At 36.6% G+C, this 18,262-nt stretch overlaps 1 protein-coding gene across 5 annotated transcripts in view; it reads left to right on the top strand.

Moving 5' to 3' along the window:
- LOC137260928 (transcription factor SOX-5-like) overlaps positions 1–18,262 on the top strand; it is a 244,083-nt gene that overhangs the window by 199,342 nt on the left and 26,479 nt on the right. For all 5 annotated transcript variants that reach the window (XM_067798486.1, XM_067798487.1, XM_067798488.1 and 2 more), the window contains one exon: positions 4,271–4,310. In XM_067798486.1, coding sequence (XP_067654587.1) covers positions 4,271–4,310 — 40 coding nt within the window. The remainder of the gene's footprint in view (positions 1–4,270; positions 4,311–18,262) is intronic.

Raw genomic sequence — 18,262 nt, forward strand, 5'->3', positions numbered from 1 at the left:
TAGGTGAATGAGAGATTGAATGGTTGAATGGGTCACTTAATGAGTTGTTGAGTGGGTGAGTAAATTTGACTGAGTTTTCAAGCATGTTGTGATTTTAAGTCTCAAACCCTTCAGCGACATCAGTTGTCAATAGTTCTCAGTTCTGTCAAATCTCACTGCAGATAAAGCCAAAGTTGGAACAGAGAACACTAAAACCCAAAGTATGACAGAATGTCATCTGAAATTTTAACAAACAATCAGCACAACAATCAACATAAACCTGCCTGGAAAACATCATCCCAACTTCATCAAGTTATTAACCGGATCATGTTAGTTTTTCTAATGGACCCCGAATTTTCTGAAGTTTTCAAAGTGCAACCTTTGACTTCCTCCTCAATAGTTTTTGCAGTTTTAAAAGTTTTGTATAATTAGCTTCCTTTGGGATGAATAAATCTCCCGGAGCTAGTAAAAAATGTAACTGTAGTGAGAAAGTAAGCAACATATAGTTTCCATATGGAACAGGTTAGTTCCCAGAAACACAGGAAATGATCTATTACAATGCATTTTGCCCAAGTTCTCTTGCAGGGTAGACCTCTCCTGCTGCCATCTCATTGTAAACATGTGTCCTTCATTAGCAGAAGTGTGCATTCTTGCCTGGATAATGAGTGTTCCTCAGAAGAATTGTCAAGTTTAGGGTTTTATGTCCTTTGGTTGCTTATGCATACAATACTAATCTCTCTCTGAGCTTCTGTCAAACTGGGCAAATGGCCGACTTCAAAGAACTCATTTTCACCCTTTAATAATAGGCCATGGGGGTTCACCAAGCAAATTTGAAAACTCTTTTACTCATTTTTGGCTCGAACAATTGGGGGCTTAGTGTAAAAAGGGGGGTTTACATGTAGCGGTACTATTCACATAGAATCAGGAAGTCGTCTGGAACAGAGAATAGTTCGGACTTCTCCAAGTTATTTGTGTGAAGTCTTCTAGCTACTCAATCTCTGATTCGACTATAATACCTAAATAGTGGAATAATTCCCTGAAAATTTGCTTTAGAACTTCCAAGACTCATTTTCATGGTGGCTAGAATTTCTTTTTGGGCTGCCGATGGTTTGCAATGGCATGGAAACGTGTACAGTCTTCAGCCAGCTTGCATCCATTAGTAAAGACCAAAAGAAATCTGGAATTAATGGTGGAAAATCATTGATTGTGGTCCATTTTGGTCTGACTGACAGAATCTTTATTTGTAGGCTAATGTTCTTCATACAAAAATAAAGCTTTTAACTAAAACTCCCGATGACCTCGAGTTCCATTATGTTTGCAAGAGAGTTGTCATGTAAGGTTCGCTATGGGTAATTGTTCCAGAGCATTTGTGTCAATCATTGGTAAAGTCTTGAATGATGTAATCATCTTAACTAAGATGCTAGATCAAGCACGTTTAGTTACACCTCGTCTCTGATTAATACAATTAGTACAAGGGAAGTTCAAGAGATATTCAGTAACTCAATTGTTCTCTCCTTAGTTTTTGTGAAGTATTTAAATGAGGGACTTGATCTTACGTCATACCTGTTTAACCCAACACATTATAAGTTAGTACTTTAACTTTGCACCTTTTTCTCTGATGGTTTTAGTAATGTGTTTAGACTGAAGCTAAATGGATAAAGATTGAGATATTCCTGTCAATTTTAAGAAACGTACCATTTAATCTGTATTTTTTCATGTCATTTGGATATCTAATTACAAGATTTGTACTATTTGTATTGATCACAGTAAATTATTATGTATTTGTCCTCAATAAGGTGTTAGGGATTAAATTGTGAAAATTAGTTGTCTGTTCGAACAGATCTTGAAAAAATGTTTTTAAAGAATATTTTCTTGTACAGGGATTATAGATTCCAAATGTTTCAGTGTGTAAATAGGTCTGTTGTAATGTCTACTTCAGGTCTGTTGTCAAGAGTGCATTTTCTTTCATTTTTAAACTTACAGTGTTTTGTTGATGGTGTGATAAAAATATTGAATTTATGGCACCAATGGACACTGGTGTTGGTGGAAAGTATTCTCAATCATGCAGTTGCACAGCTGTTCTGCAGAACTGCAGATGTCGAGAATTCCGTTCATAATAATGCGAAAATGACAAACATGGCTGCTCATGAAAAAAGTAAAATCTCCAACATAGCTGTGAGGAAATAAGGAACATAGTTCCGAAACTTCTTCAAGAACATTGTGAAGTCATGTGATTATTAAAGACATTTTATTACATCTTAAAAACAGGAACCTTTTTTTTGTCTGTCATGAGTCTCTTTCTTGTGACAGATGCAGTAATAACACTGGTAATTGTGTGTTATGTAGTAGATATATTCGTAGACTGTCTTCTGCTGATGGGGGTTGTCAGGACAGTGAGAAATCAGGAACTTTGGAATCGGTTTCTGCTCTGAAGATTGGAACCACCTTGAACTGCCACAATCCACTCAGTGACATTTATTGGCTCAAACTTTTGTAAGCTTGGTTTTAAGTTGGTAGTTAGATGATGGGGTGCTTGGTGAGAGGACAGCAAGCCATGATGAAGTGTGGGCCACGTCTGTTTGTAGCTGGGCTAGGGGATGTTGTGATTCTTTGCTTGCTAATGTTTGAAGGTAGTCTAATTTCATTTGTCCAAACTTGATGCTGAGCATTCTTATCATAATACAGAAACGCACAGACATAAAAAGCAGCAACAGTCAAGATTGAAACGTGTGACACATTGAAAAGATAGCGACTTCTGGAAGAGGAGTCCTTAACAAATGCCTAATGGAAATAGGGCCAACAATTGCGAATTTGACAATTGTTGTTTGCGTCGTAGAAAGTCTGTGCCTCCATCCCATTTCCTGCACCAGATGGCGCCTTTATTTCCTTTCATCAGAGACCATTTTCTTGGGGGGCTACTATGGATTTTTGCCATTGAAAGTGTCGGTCCAAGTATCCCGAAAAGTGATAGATGCTAATGGGGAGGAAAGGCGCATGTCACATACCGAAGCAGACAGAGTCTTGCTCTTAGCAGATATGGATCACCATTAAGCACCCACAAATGACAAGAAAATGAAAAGAAGATTCTAACCAAAAGCCACCATGTAGGGGTCGGGGAATGCGTTTTGAACTTCTTTCTTTGTCTCTTGTGCCCAAAGTTGCAGCAAAACCACAAGTTGACAACAAACGTGGCGAACCATCGTATGTTGCGATTGTATGTCTGTCAGGGACACAAGCGGCATCGTCCTCGCATGACGACGGCACCTTAAGTCAATTAAAACCCAAATCTGCAACAGGAGGTCTTAATGGACAAAAAATATAATTTCCTGCCAGATCGAGGGTTCCAGCAGCAACAAAGCCAAGGACAAGTTTTGTTTTGATGATTGTAATGGCGTTATCTTCCTCCCTATATGCTCCACCAGATACATAAATTATGGGGGAATTTCCTCTTGCAAGAAGCACCAGTAGATGACTTTGATCTTAACTGGTTCTTATCTTCTCACATCGAAAACCAAACAATCTGACAGAAAAAATTGTCTTTTGGTAGGCATAATTTCCTCACGATAGGCATAATTTCAACAGCTATATTTTGATTTTGAAAGCGTAATAGAGAAATATGACACGTTGCATGGAGAGATTTAGAAGTTAAAAAAACCCTCATCATTTATTTGTTGATCAGAAATGGAAGATTCCTGGGTCGACTTGTCAGTAGACATTTTGCGGTCCTAGTGTGTTAACTGAGGTTTTTCATTATTTATTGTGGAAATGCATATGGGTGTTATGAGAGACTATCATGCAATCATACTGGTATGCTCCTATATTCATAGAATGTGAAGTTTTATAATTTCTTAATATATTATGTTGAATATGAATTACTCTTATAAGTCTCCACATTATTTCCTTGTTTTTGTTTGTTTAGGATTAATCATTATCATGGTAGCAGTAGTTGTAGTAATAATAGCTGCGGTAGTAGTGGTAGAAGCAGTAGTCATTGCAATAGTCATATAACAGAGGTAGTAGTGGTGGTGGTAGTAGTAGTAGCAGTGGTAGTAGTTGCAGCAGCGGTAGTAGTAGTAGTAGCAGCAGCAGCAGCAGCAGTGGTAGTAGTTGTAGCATCAGCAATAGTAGTAGCAGTGGTAGTAGTTGCAGCAGCAGCAGCAGCAGCAGCAGCAGCAGCAGCAGCAGTAGTAGTAGTAGTAGTAGTAGTAGTTATTGAATTTTATTTGTTACTATTATTCTTATTAATATGTTAACTGTTTTAAGTATTTTTAATATCCTTCTTATGTTTCAGGCTCACACAGCTCCCCCTGGTGACAGCTTCGGACTGCAAGGTAAGCCCAGCAAGATACATCATCATCATCATCTACAGTTTAATGGCAACTTCATGATGCCATATAACCTGTTGTAGTTAGCAGTACACTTTCTTAGTGTTAAGTTCATGTTTTTCTTTGTGAATCACTGTGCTATTTCATCAACATTGTCGTCATCGTTATAATCATAGCTTGGTATTCAGCATGATGTGGTCAAGGTGGGGATGACCAGTGGTGAGGTTGTACATTGATAGGGTTGTGGTCATGCTGATATCTGTATCAGTGCACACGGTAAAGAGACATCCTTCAAGGAGCCAGCTGCCCCTGTAATGGCAGAAGCATCATCCCATCAACAACTACAACCTCAATCCTAACGGTAACCATCACATCAATTCAAAACTCAAACTGTAGCAACAACGAGATGAGAACCCATCCCCCAACAGCAACTTCAAAATCACGCTAACAGCAACTTCAAAGTCACCCAACAGCAATCCATACCCCATCCCAATAGCAACTTCAAACTCATCCTAGCAGCAGTTCCAAATTCACCCCAACAACGACTCGATGCTCAACCCAACAGCAACCTCAAACACACCCCAACAGCATCTCAAAACTCACCCCAACTGCATCTCAAAACTCACCCCAACAGCAGCTTCAAACTCACCCGAACAACATCTCAAAACTCACCCCAACAGCAGCTTCAAACTCACCCGAACAACATCTCAAAACTCACCCCAACAGCAGCTTCAAACTCACCCGAACAACATCTCAAAACTCACCCCAACAGCAACACCTAGTATGACTTGTTTAATGTCCCATAGACCATAAAACTAACCAGGTTGAATTTATATTACAGATAGTCCAAATTTGATTTCATGAACGGACAATAACAAATAAATCTGTCAGTGGTATTTAAATTCCTATCCACCCATGGGAAAGTTTGAAGTTTGCCAAGAAACCAAAGCCATACTTTATTTTGTTATCAAAGATAGTGTTCTGATGTGGAAGTACCCTTATTAGGGTGTATCCAGTCTCTCATCAGGACTTAATAAGACCTGAAAATTGATTAAGTAGGAAGTAAAAACTGCCACTTGAGGCCATAAAGATTGTTTGTTTTTTATTGTTTGGGGAGAATACAAACTTTCACGAGGCAAGTGACAGACATCGTTGTTGGGCCCTCATTTGGAGCTCCTATGGAAGATCTGCTGACTGTAATTGGTGACTGGGTGGCGATGGGGGCAGCAATACTCTCTGTCATTGGAGAAATAGACTTCTTTTGAACACAAAAATAGGTTTATGCCCCACCAAATAAATCAGTTGTTCTTTTTTCCAATCATGTGAGGATACGGTAGGGGAGTTCTTTGTTATCCCAGAATTTGTTTTTAATGACGCATGGTAGATTTTGTGCAGGGTAGACATGAGTACTTACTTTATGTTGATTTTTAAATATAACCTTTGTAGGGCTCTGTGTTGGATTTCTTGGCAGACAATTTTAGAATGAGGAGGAGAGATTTTATTCTTATTTGTTTGCAACTGTAATGAATTTCAAAAATAAGGTTATCTTTTAAATGACATGGAAATGATATAAAAAGTTTCAAATTTAGTTTTCCATTAATTCTAACAAAGATATGCATTTTCAGTTTGAGAAATCATAGCTTGAATCACACAAGTAAACTTTCAAATTCATCATTTTATAATTGAATAAAGCATCAGAAGAATTATCAAAAGCTACTTTTGTAATGTCATATCTTAATGTTTTGGTAACAAGAAAAATCGAGACCTATGTGCTCGATATTGTTTTTTGATGTCAGATCTATAGTGTATATGTTCATAATTATTTGTTGTTGTTTGTTTATATATATGAAAGACATGATAAACACCAATATATATTACATGAAAGACACAAATATCACATTATTGTAGCATCGCTTTCAAAGGAACTCTGAAACTGATTTTCAACTGTAGCATGCTTCTGATAAAAAAGCATGTTTTATATCCTGTTTGGACTATAATATTCAGGGAGATAAAAATGGCATGTCTGGGAAATATCTATTATAGCCTAGCCTCTGTATTATTTATCCTTAATTCATGCAGGCTGAGCTCTCTTATAGGTTACAGTGGGGTTCTGTGAATGCTGATTTCTATTTTGATAAGAGGGCACCCTGTTGTGTTGATTATTGAAGAAAATAATTCCCTTTCTTCAAGAAAATATTAAAGCATTAAGGTTTGATTATGCCTCGGTTTAATTACCATTTATCAGTGCAATAACTGCCAAGGAGGATCGGCAATTCCTTAGTCTCAGACAAAGTGGTTAACAATTGACTAGGCTGTATTTTGTATACTAGGCGTACCGCTGAATGGTCGTTTGGTCTCTGTCCAATTGTCTTAATGACGTTAATTAGCATGATAAGACTGCCCCCTGTGGACACTGGCTTTATTGCCCCTTGGAGGAAGGCAGATAAGCTCTTCAGATGGTGAAAAACTCCATTATAATCTGTCACTTGGACCTGTCACTTGAGTTAGAATAGCCTACTGTCTGGACTTGGATAGGACAAAACCATTTCACGCCTGTCTTGTGCTACTCAATGTGCAAGAGCGTCAAGATTTGAAGTTAATTGCCTTCATCTTCAAACTTACTTACAGAATACAATTAGAAACCATCCATAGTCACAATATGACATGGGGAGATAATGAACCCTCTTCTTGTCTGGTTCCTGTTCTGGACAGGGACTTCCAAACACAGTGGTGAGTTTTGGGGTGCTTATAGACACCATGATGCTACTGAGGACACTGCCAGTGAAAGTGGTGCTGCATTGGGCACTGATGGGCATTACCAAACACCATGGTGCCCCTAGAGGTATTACCAAACACCACAGTGCCTTTAGTGTTATTACCAAACATAATGGTGCCACTAGTGTTAATACCAAACACCACAGTGCCTCTAGTGTTATTACCAAATACCATGGTGCCTCTAGTGTTATTACCGAACATAATGGTGCCTGTAGCATTATTTCCAAACACCATGGTGACTCTCATGGCACTACCAAAATCATGGTGACCCATGTGTTATTGCCAAACACCATGGTGCCTCTCATGTTTTTACCAAATTCCATGGTAACACTCATGGGAACCATGGTGCCTCTTGTATTATTACCAAACACTGTGGTGACCATTGTGGCTCTACCAAACACCACTGTGCCTCTAGTGTTAATGAAACACGATGTTGCTTCTCGTATTATTACCAAACGCCATGGTGCCCCTGAGGACACTATCAAACCACAGGTTGCCTCTAGGGGACTACAGTGCTACTGCTGGTGTCATTACCAAACACAATGGTGCCACTAGTTGAATCTTCACAGCCATGTGCTTGTCTGTTCAACATCAGATTCTTGTAAACACTATCAGATCAGATAACATAGAAGGGTTTTCTCTGTGTGTTTCGGCCTGTCTCTCATTGTCCATCCCTTCATCAGTTAAGGCAGGGCTGGTAGAAGTTGACTGATGGATATGATATTGTATACACAAGGTACCCCGGTATCTTAAACACTCACTGTCTGCTGTAATTGATTGTCATTTAACCCTGGGTTGGATGTTGATGGGAATATTTATGTATCATACATTCTTTGAATTAAGGGTCTTTTACAGAAAATGGATGATAGACTAACATCTAGTCAATAATATGAACATATATTACCTCAAAAAAACTGTTCATGAAAAATAATCATCAAAAATGTAATGAAAAGGAGGTCCAAGACGTCTTCATTTGAAACTATGAACTCATTTGAAATCTAGACTTGCATGGGATTCTTGGTCACAGGGTATATTTGTTTCAGGGTATGTATGACAGACTAGGGGGTACGACTTTGGCTTTTCATCTGAAGAAGATTGTTGATTTATACTATTCCAGTAAGTACTGAGGTAGTGTCATTTAGGTCTCAAACACTGCAGAAAGGACTAGGCAGAGGGGAAAATAATGCATTTCATTTACTGTGGGACATCAGTGTGACTTTCTATCTTCACAGGGGTTTAGGCATCTGTGGCTGGAACTACTGAATTGTATCCCTTCCCATGTCACAATCACTGGATACGTCCCAGCTATGATCCTTGACAACTCCACAATCTGTCATCCAGTGGTTGTCATCACTGACCTGCCCAATTTTGAGCTTTCCTTTATCATTCAAGGCCATGTCATGATACAACTGAAATACAGAGCAGCATTAATCCATCCCACTGGCTCACAGACCAAGCATTGTTTACATGTTCCATTCCTCAACTCATTTCCTCAAACTAAATCTAATTGTTTGAACTTCCCGACTTGTGGTATCACCTGGAGGTCATTAAGAGGATACTACAGCTAATGAGACCAAGTTCCAGTTAATCTTTCACCTATCCCTCACTCTTCCATCCTTTCCCCCCATGGTGTTCATCTGAAGCTGATTATCCTGGGAGGGTTTACTGGACACAGCGGTACTTCTGTTTAAGCACCACAACAATCACACAATTGTTGCAACATGTCTGTGGCTAGTCTGGGAATCATCTTACACCCTTCAGATCGGACCCATCCTGTGTCTATAATAGAACTACAGTGATCTCATACACATGCTTTTGTCTTGAGTAATAAACTATATGACTTGTTTATGGACTGGACCGATTTCGGAATCATTATGGCATCTTATCTGTCGGTTGTTGCCTTTATTTGTGGGAATGTCTAGATCGTGTTTCATCTAACTTCCTTCCTGCTTGAAAAATCATCGTAGAGATAGAAGTTTCTTGGAAATATTTACCCATGCAGTTTCTGGCTGATAAAAAGGACTCCACTGTAGGAATCAGTTCTCTTGTGATTTTATGACAGTTATAGTGTTGGTAACGAATGCAGTTGGTCGTAAAATTAGTTTATTTGAAACCAGGACAAAACAAACATTGATGTAATTCCAGATCGTAAGTGATTTTAAAGCAAGATACTCTGCATGCAGACTGGACGTTCATGTTCAATGGAAAGTTGTCAAAAAGTCTTTTCGGAAACAAGCGTCTTTTACTGCTTTGAAAATAAATTTGCGGGATGGGCACAACAACAAACACGATCCAGTCTGTTATAAACATGTGACTTAGGCTCAGTCATGTGGAGGAATCGAAACTCAGCTGTCAAGTTGATCGCAACACTTTCTGCCCATTTCCGTTTTACGACACGGTATAGAGTGGGGTTCTCTCAAGCATGTCAAACTGGGGGTTTAGTTTGTACCAGGACTTGCAGAGCAAGTGCTTGCTCAGGCCAGCGGCACAGATATTACATTATTTGGTCTTCAAGTTCATAGTGGGCCTGACAATTACGACCAATATGGCAGCCAGTATTACACTAGGAGAATACAGGGATCGTCATAAAGCTGTTCATCTCGTAAGAATTAATAAATATGTCCATGATAAGGGCTGATATTCAAATCTTCTTGACCCTTTTCTGGATGATTTAATGGTGATGTTTTATATCGATTGATATCCATGATGAGGGCTACTATGTAAGTGACATTGGCCCATAATATGGGCAGATGTAATTAAATAAGGGATTAGTTATTTTGATGACCAATGAATATTTTTCAGAGGTCTTTGACCAAACATTTTAAAAATCATGATGAGGGCTGTTATGTAAATCACAATGGGCTCTGATATGAATATCAACAATAAACAGGCAGAAACAACTGCGACTTTGTGGAGTATTTTCTCTTAGATTTCTGAAGAGTTAATAAAAAATATTACCTCAGGTTTTTGTTTCGATTATGTTTGATCTCCTTCTATGAGAAATTGATCAGAAAATACACGTCATGGCATGATGGTGAAAGATTATTGTAGAAATGAGTAAGTCTTGTCAAGTGTCTTTGATGAGGAATTATTGTTATCCCAAGGGGAACTTTAGGTTACCACGATAACAACTTTCCTATAGTGAACTTCATCAGATGAAGCTGAGAAAGAGATGAGTTTGGCTCAATGCCAACTGCAACAGTCATTAATATTCCTGATGACTTAAACAATTTATAAATGGCAATGTTTGATGATATTATTTAAAACAAAATATCATATTTATAATATGATCTATTTGGAGAAAAACACATTGTTTGACTTCAATAGGCTATATATGAAATTCTTTAATTGAATTAATTTATCTTTTCTGTGATAAGTAAGATTTGTTAAATTTTAATTGTACAAATATTTTTGGCATTTCTTGTAGTTGTAATCATGTTTCGGTAATATTTTTTGTAGTAATTATAGTTTGTGTAATAATTAGATATTACTTTGTAAGTATTGTATTGCTACACTTTGTGAGTAAATTCTTTAAATGTGGTATTTTTCAGAGTTATTTGTGTATTGATTACGCAATATTATTAATTTACTAAATATCAGGACTGTTAGGTTTGTTGGTGATGCAAATTTAAATAACTGCAAACGAGTATTTTAGCTCCTGGTAATAATTTGCTAATATGGTTGACCTTATTCATGAAAAGTTTAATTAAGAGAGAGCTGTATATCAAGAAAAGTTCACATGTTAGATAAAGCAAGGAGATGATATATTCCTAACTACTTCCTATATATCAATCAAATTATGACTGGTAACAGGAAGGGTTTGCTGTCCATCATCACCACTCCCATCAAATATTATACCTTACTTTATTAATTACAAATACTTCACAAATGTGGGCTAGATTCACAGCTACAAGCATAGATCAGTTTAATAGCCACCTTCAGCTCTTATTGACCAGTTCATTGCCAATCAAGGGTTAACGACCCCTGAAAAGCTCGCAAAAAACTAACAAAATATTAACATTCCAAAAGCCACAAAATCTCCTAATGTTGTGCCATGGCGCTAAGGTAAAGGTTTATGACTCTGGCAGGCTTTGGGCACTGAAAAGTTAAATGTCTCACAACAGGTGAAAGATTTCTTCAGAGGCTGCCCTAAAACATGAAACTGGTAAACATATTACTGTACACATGGGTAAATCCAAGCGTTTGGCTGTGCTTGCAACATAGGGACTTGTCATATTTCATTAAAAAGGAGATTCCTGCATTCTTGTCTGAGATACAAATCTTGGGCATGGTTTTTCTCTTTTGATTTTAAGGGATAATGAGAATTTATTTTGAAAAATATCTTCCTTTATCGTGTTCTCTTTGAAATTTAGTTTAATCTTTTTGTTGGAATGGGAATAATATTTTTGCTTTGAATTATGAAATGATAAAGGAAAGCATCTGAAAATAGTTCTGTGATATTCTGAAAAAGGCGTATGTTTGTTATATTCCTTGGTGTTCAGACTTTGTCAGAACCTTTATGTATTAAAACATAAGAGTTGTTAAGTATTAGTGTGCCCCAAGAAATACTAATTATGATAATTCAATAATATTTCATGTTCATAAACTTCCAAAGTGCTAAAAACATTTCTTGTACAAGATGGAAGGACGAAAAAATGCATGTCACTCGTTAATCTTTATGAAATACATATGTGTAAAAGAGATCTGCAAAGAAAAATATTTACTTAGATTATCATGTAGAATTCTTTGACATAAGGCTTCTTTGAAGTAAGAATTTGTCATTTATATTTCTATCCCTCAACCAAAACTGTGTTGCACTTAGGCTCTGTTTGTTAATATGATATTTATACTGTATCTAACAAGAAAGTGACAAAAGTCACAGCACTAGGTGAGTACCTGGTAGGCAGAATGAATACAGGCAATTAATTCATTAGATGTGTTTTCTCCAGTGAATTGGTCAACAAATAGTAGGAACTAACGAGAATACAGGATTATTTCTTGAACATTATATTCCCAGTTATCTATCATTCGTTAAATCTCTGTCATGCTTGTCCTGTGTTTTCCTGTAATACTGGTCCAGGAGAGACGAACCAGTCTACTACAACAGCGATTCTTTTGCCAGATGAGACAGCAAGCAGCTCCACCTATGACAGGTTAAGGATTGGCATATTGTTTGTTCACATTCTTGCCAGCCTGTGTTGAATGTTGCTTGTCCATATCACATGAGAAGACTTGTAGTTAGAGAAAGTTTGGTGGAAAAGAAGACCAGTGAGTTGACTTTTGCCTTGTCAGTGTTGTCCCTAAAGTGTGGTGAGCAGACGATACTAGCAACAGTAGCATGATCAAACACAACTCCCCCTACACCTTTAGGGCAGGAGGACATTTTTCTTCTCTCCTCCCTATCTAAAGGGCAGACGGACGCAAGTTTTCCTTCCTCATCTTCCAGTCATTTGGGTAGACAGACAATGCAGAAGTAAACATTCCTTTCTTACTCACTCAATGATTATTGTCCCAATCAACACCTCTATGTCCTAGAGTGTGTGGGCAGATAGAGTACCATAATCGGCCATTAGGGATTAGGGCACCCTCCAGATAAGGATTAACAGTTTTTGGGAGCGGACTAACACAACCTGGGGTCATCATCAATCAAACGTAAGGTCACATGGCTTTGTGCCTCAACACCGAACACAGTCAGATATCTCCCTCACTTTGTTGTGGCCATGTTCTAGTAGGAGGGGAAGTCCTCAAAGTAGTTAAGGTGATGTAATTAATTACCCATTGTCAACCACAATCAGGTATATCATAGGTAGTTTTCTGCTTGGGCGGCTCTGCTCTTTCTTTGATATGTGGAGTAGGGGCTGGTGGTCATTCATCTCCTGCCCCAAATGAGATCCTTTGATCTGGATATAGCTTCAGGGTTGTCCTCTTCATCCTCATTCAAACAAATGCCTCCTCACCTTATGTATAGGATTTAATAACAATTATTGCTGACTTTTGATTAACACTGGTCACTTAATCACTTCCTTGGTCTGTTGACTTCCCTGTGTACACTTTGTAGTCACAGTGTTCTGGAACATATACAGACAGTGTAACTTAATTTGCTGAATTGTAAATTTGGTATGACGAAATGGCATTGTGTTGTATTAATATGTACAAAATTCATCAGTGCCAGAGGCATTTTGAAATTTACTGAACAGTAAAAGACACACAAGTTTAAAAATAATTTGAAATATCATAAAAGTAAGCATTCATGTTTATGTCTTCAATTTAAAAACTTTACAAAAAGCCATTGTTGGTCTGTATACATTGATGCACAGGTATCAATTAAAACAGTTATATATTTCTTTCTGAATATTTGGTTTGAACTTTGTAACATTTCTTTCATATTTCTTCTTCATTGGAAATCAGACTTAGGATAAAAGTAAATTAATCGAAGAAGCAAACTATTTAAGTTAGTAAGATACTGTTATTGGTCAAGACCTGATTAAGCCCCATTTTCAAAGTTTGTGAGTTTTTCATGTGAACAAAACATTAATTCTTCTGGGATCATAATTTTGAATCATTCAATGTTCAGATACTGCATTAGACATTAGGTTGATGTCATAAATTAAATCTTGCTCACATAGGAACTAAATTTAAGAACTTAAGACATGAGGTAAATGTGTATTTAAGAGGGTTCTTTTTATGTTCCAAGTATTTTATTGTTGATTTGTTTTTCTCTCTTGTTTAAGGTTTCAAGTTATAGTACGACTGTATGCAGGTGTTAAATAATAGCTTACTCCGCTGTCTTGTGATGATGATTCAATGAGTGAATCCCTCACAAAGAACATTGTTTGTTTGAAAGACAGTAGATGCACCCACTTCAAGGAACATCTGACAAACGTTTTGATTCAAGATTGATCATGCTTACTACCAATTCTCCAAAGTTTGTTTAAAAAGTAAAGAGGAACGAACTGTGAGATACCAAGTGCCTTTGAAGCAAGACAAGAAAAAAAATGTATTTACAGAATAAAAAGAATTGAAAGTAATGATAAGAGAGCTGGTGTATGCAGAAGTGGGGTTAGTTTCGCACAATGTCTGTCTTCTTGGAGCATCCACCGATTATTTGTTGAATGGGACAGGAAGTTGGGTTTGTTCAAAACCAGGAATTCTTGAACTTGTGTGGAACCGGAGTGAGACATAGAACTCCAGTCCCTTTTATCTGCCATTCTTCTCTTTGTACTAGGCACCTAATTACCCTCACCCCCCCCCCCGCCCTTGTCCCCCACCCCCTGCTTTCTGGGCTGTCTCAGTCATCTCTCACCCACCAGCTACATCTGCAGCAACAGACTAAACTGCCCATCGCAACATCACCGACCATCAGCTTATCATTAAATAGAGATTAAAATAACTGCTAGAGAGCTTGCCTTTGTCACTGTTGATGAAGGCTGCCGTGGAATTTTACAAGATGAACTAGTGTGATGAATACTTGAAATGAAGTGTATCATGTCCTTTCAAATATGGAGGTTGTAGACATCTTTACTCTGTATGGCTGAAAACAATGAAAATATATTTGTTCACAATAAAACAGTTGTAAAAGAATGTTTCCAAACAACAAAAGCGCTAATTTACGTGTAAGAAACACAATTTAGTCTTCTATTTTTTTGGATTTTCTTATTGTGAACACATAATATTTGAAACTCCCAAAGCTGTGTTTTAAGGGCAAATCTGACGTAATGTTGGTTCACTTAAGTACAATCTTTATTTAAATGAGGGGTTGTGTTGGTATATGTTGTAGCTTAGTAAAGATGAAATAGTCTTTGATATTGATGAGATGAAATGCTAGTTTTTATTAGGTAGCCATTGAAGCTAATTGCTGTTCACACATGGGATCTTGCAAGTAATAATTAACTATTACTTAAATCAAAGGATTTGATGAGATATAATAAGTTTACTGTTTCTTTACAACAGCTTCTAATTCATTTTAAACATTTGAGCAAGGTTAGATGTATAGTGTGAGAGTAACATTCCAGAAAGATATTCAAAATCATTTTCAGGCGTTAGAAATTCTGAAAAAACATAAACTACTTTGTTGATGCTTTCATGAGGTGTTAATCACTACATTGGTGTATTTTTACAGAAATAGTTCAAAAGTTGTACAGAAAGTAGTCTTCTCACACTCAGTATGTAAAATTTTATGTATCTTAACACCAAACTTATTCTTTTTTTATTCGTATTCTTTGCTTTTCTGCATTTAAGTAAGACTAAATGAAACTGTGATATATTGGACATGAGGTACCCATTTTTAGGTTTCAGTTGTTTTAATGTTTTGATTTGGGTGACTTTTTTAATGTAAAAAACAAAAGACAATTATGGCTAAATGATATTAAGATGGTTTCAGGAGAAGAACTGCTCAGAAATCATCTATGTATGTCATTACCAGGATGTCAAAGAAGTTGAAATGACAAATATTTCTCAACAGAGCATGAGACAAGTTTTTATCAATTAACTTCATATGATCCGTGACAAAGCAGTCTACTTTCAAAAGCAGGGGTCGGCCAATTTTACAGTAAACTGTCATCAAACTATCCCAGATCTCTTGTTTATCATCTGATAAATATACTCCAGAATGTTACAAACAACGAAATCTCAAGACCTTTGTCATAAAAAATTGTCTGATCTTGTGAAGACTGAAATTCCCCTTGTAAATGTTCTTGTAAGGAATTTACGAGATATGACAAGTTGGGAGCGTGAATTGCTCGGCTTTTCTCACCCTTCTAAAGTTCAGGCCAATATTGGCCAGTGGTTGTATCTTTTCAAGTGTTTTTATTCTTCTGAAATGAATCCATTACATTTTATTTGGCAACTATTTTTTCATTCTATTATGTTTTATCTCATCAGTTGTCGTGCAACTCAAATAACTGGCGATAAGGGCCAAGTAATTGGTACGGGGACATCGAAAGTTTGTTTGTTTTAATAGAACAATTTCAAAATGCAGTCGGTCTTGGAGTATTGCTTTATAAATCTAAGCCCCTTGTCACTGTCGACCAGTGTCAGTGTGTGCAATTTACAATCTATTTGTCTAATAGATCAAACAAATATTCTCAATTCTTAGTTTCTTTTGGAAATAAGGCTAACAGTGAACCAACCTTAGACCTATAGGATGAAGAACGATAAGAATTCATTTTCTAATACTGTATTATATAAATTTCTTTAAAGTACACTGATTATTATAAACATCTGCTTTTAACAGTTTCAATATGGTTATGTTTTAATACCTTGAATATATCAAAATATGGAAATTATAACAGGAATGAAGTGTTCTGTACAAATATTTTTGTAGCTGGATGTGGTATAGATGACAGGTGAATTGAGCAATATTATGAAGTATTTTATGATGGAGTACTATATATTTAGTTAGGGTTAATAAGAAATGGTATGCCACTCATCTCTCATGTGGAGTTGGCAATGACAGACTGAATGTTTTTATTCTATAACATTGTAATTAACTTCATATCAGGTGTTGGGGATTTTAACAAAAATGAAATTAATAGCCTTGAATTTGTTGCTCAAATCGTTATTGGCAGAATAAAATGCTACAACTGGTTCCAGACTGGCTTTTTTCGGGCATCTTTTTCTGCTGACTACAACGTTAATTTGCTTCCTTGTCAATCCACTGTGAAAGAAATAGCAAAAACAGTCAAGTTTATGCCACCACTGTACAAATAGAAATTGATAATATTTTGAACAAGATTTTGTTTCTGTCTTTTGTCAAAGGATGTTAGGTTTGGAATATTTTCGACAAATGTCAAATGAGTACATGTTATGTATGATCGGTGAGATGAACAGTGCTCACGTTTGGAAAAAAAGTTTCAACTTCATTTTGGGGATGAGAAAATGGGTAGATTATGTTGAGATGTAGAATAAGTCAGCATAGGAAGTCGCAAGCGAACCACAAAACAAATATGTCAACTTGGGATCATTTTCCTTTCATTCCCTCGCATTATAAGTGTTTTATGCATGTGGTAAGTGCATCTTAAGGAAATTTCCTTGTAATGTTAGATTCCTGTTGAACTTTTTTGACAGGTGCATCCTAATGATGTAGTTTTGAAATAATTTTAATCTTGTTTACAAAACTGTTGCTCCTCTTTAAAGCTGACACTGGGGACATGTAATCATTCGTCCTCAAATTGAATTTGTCTATTCAAAGACTTTTTCTTTTGATTGTATGGAGACAGAAATGACCCATTGATGGCCCTCGGGATGTAAGTGAAGCCGACAAACGTCTACAAACAGGCTCAGTTGACGCAGTAACAGCTTGAAAAAATTCAATAATGAAATTTTGATAACGTGTATAGCAGAAAAAATTGAGAAGAAGCTAATTTTTTCAATTTTTTTTTTGGTGTAAAAAATCTGTTTTATCAGTGTTCTATATTCAAGAAGTAGATTTATCTGATTAACGACTTTAGTTATGAGTTTGAATAGTAATTAACAATGACATGGATGTTTCATGTAACATATTTTAACATATCTGGAAGAGACGACTTAAATGTTGTAATTTTCATACCGAATACTTACTGTTATACCTATCTCAAACTAGAGTTTAATAGTTTTAACATTTTAAAAAATGTGAAGATTTAATAAATGCAGTATGAATATTTAATAATTTCAGTTCTGCTTTTTCATATTGAATATATTGCACAGTTATATAAAACTGGAGTTTGTCAAACATTTTAACAAATATTTGGAAGTAAGAATTAAATAAATCTAATCGTAATTTTTCATATTGAACGTGTTGGATAGTTATCTTAAACTGCAGATAATTGTTTAAGAGCAATAATATGTGGCACCAGGCCTGGGGCCTGTACTTATATCACAGTAATCCACTCCTCGGTATTTCCTCAGGGATGTAGCAAGCGTGACCAACAAGCCCAGGGGAAGTTTTCATCAAGTTAGAAATGTGGTAATTTACTTGTAATAGGTGTCAGGTTGCAATAAGCTATGCCACATGAGAGTGGGACCTTTGACCTACTGATCTGCGATTGGCTGATTTTTCTAAAGGTGCAGTTGAGTCTGCAAGATAGTGAAAGGTGATAACAGACTTTATTACATGATTGAAGAAGGAGAAGGGATTAAAGAATTGGCGCTTTTGACACTTGATTGTAAAATTATCATTTGACAGTTAAAGGATGTTTGACATGAAG

The sequence above is a fragment of the Haliotis asinina genome, chromosome 14 (genome assembly GCF_037392515.1).
Source record: "Haliotis asinina isolate JCU_RB_2024 chromosome 14, JCU_Hal_asi_v2, whole genome shotgun sequence".
Lineage (NCBI taxonomy): Eukaryota > Metazoa > Mollusca > Gastropoda > Lepetellida > Haliotidae > Haliotis > Haliotis asinina.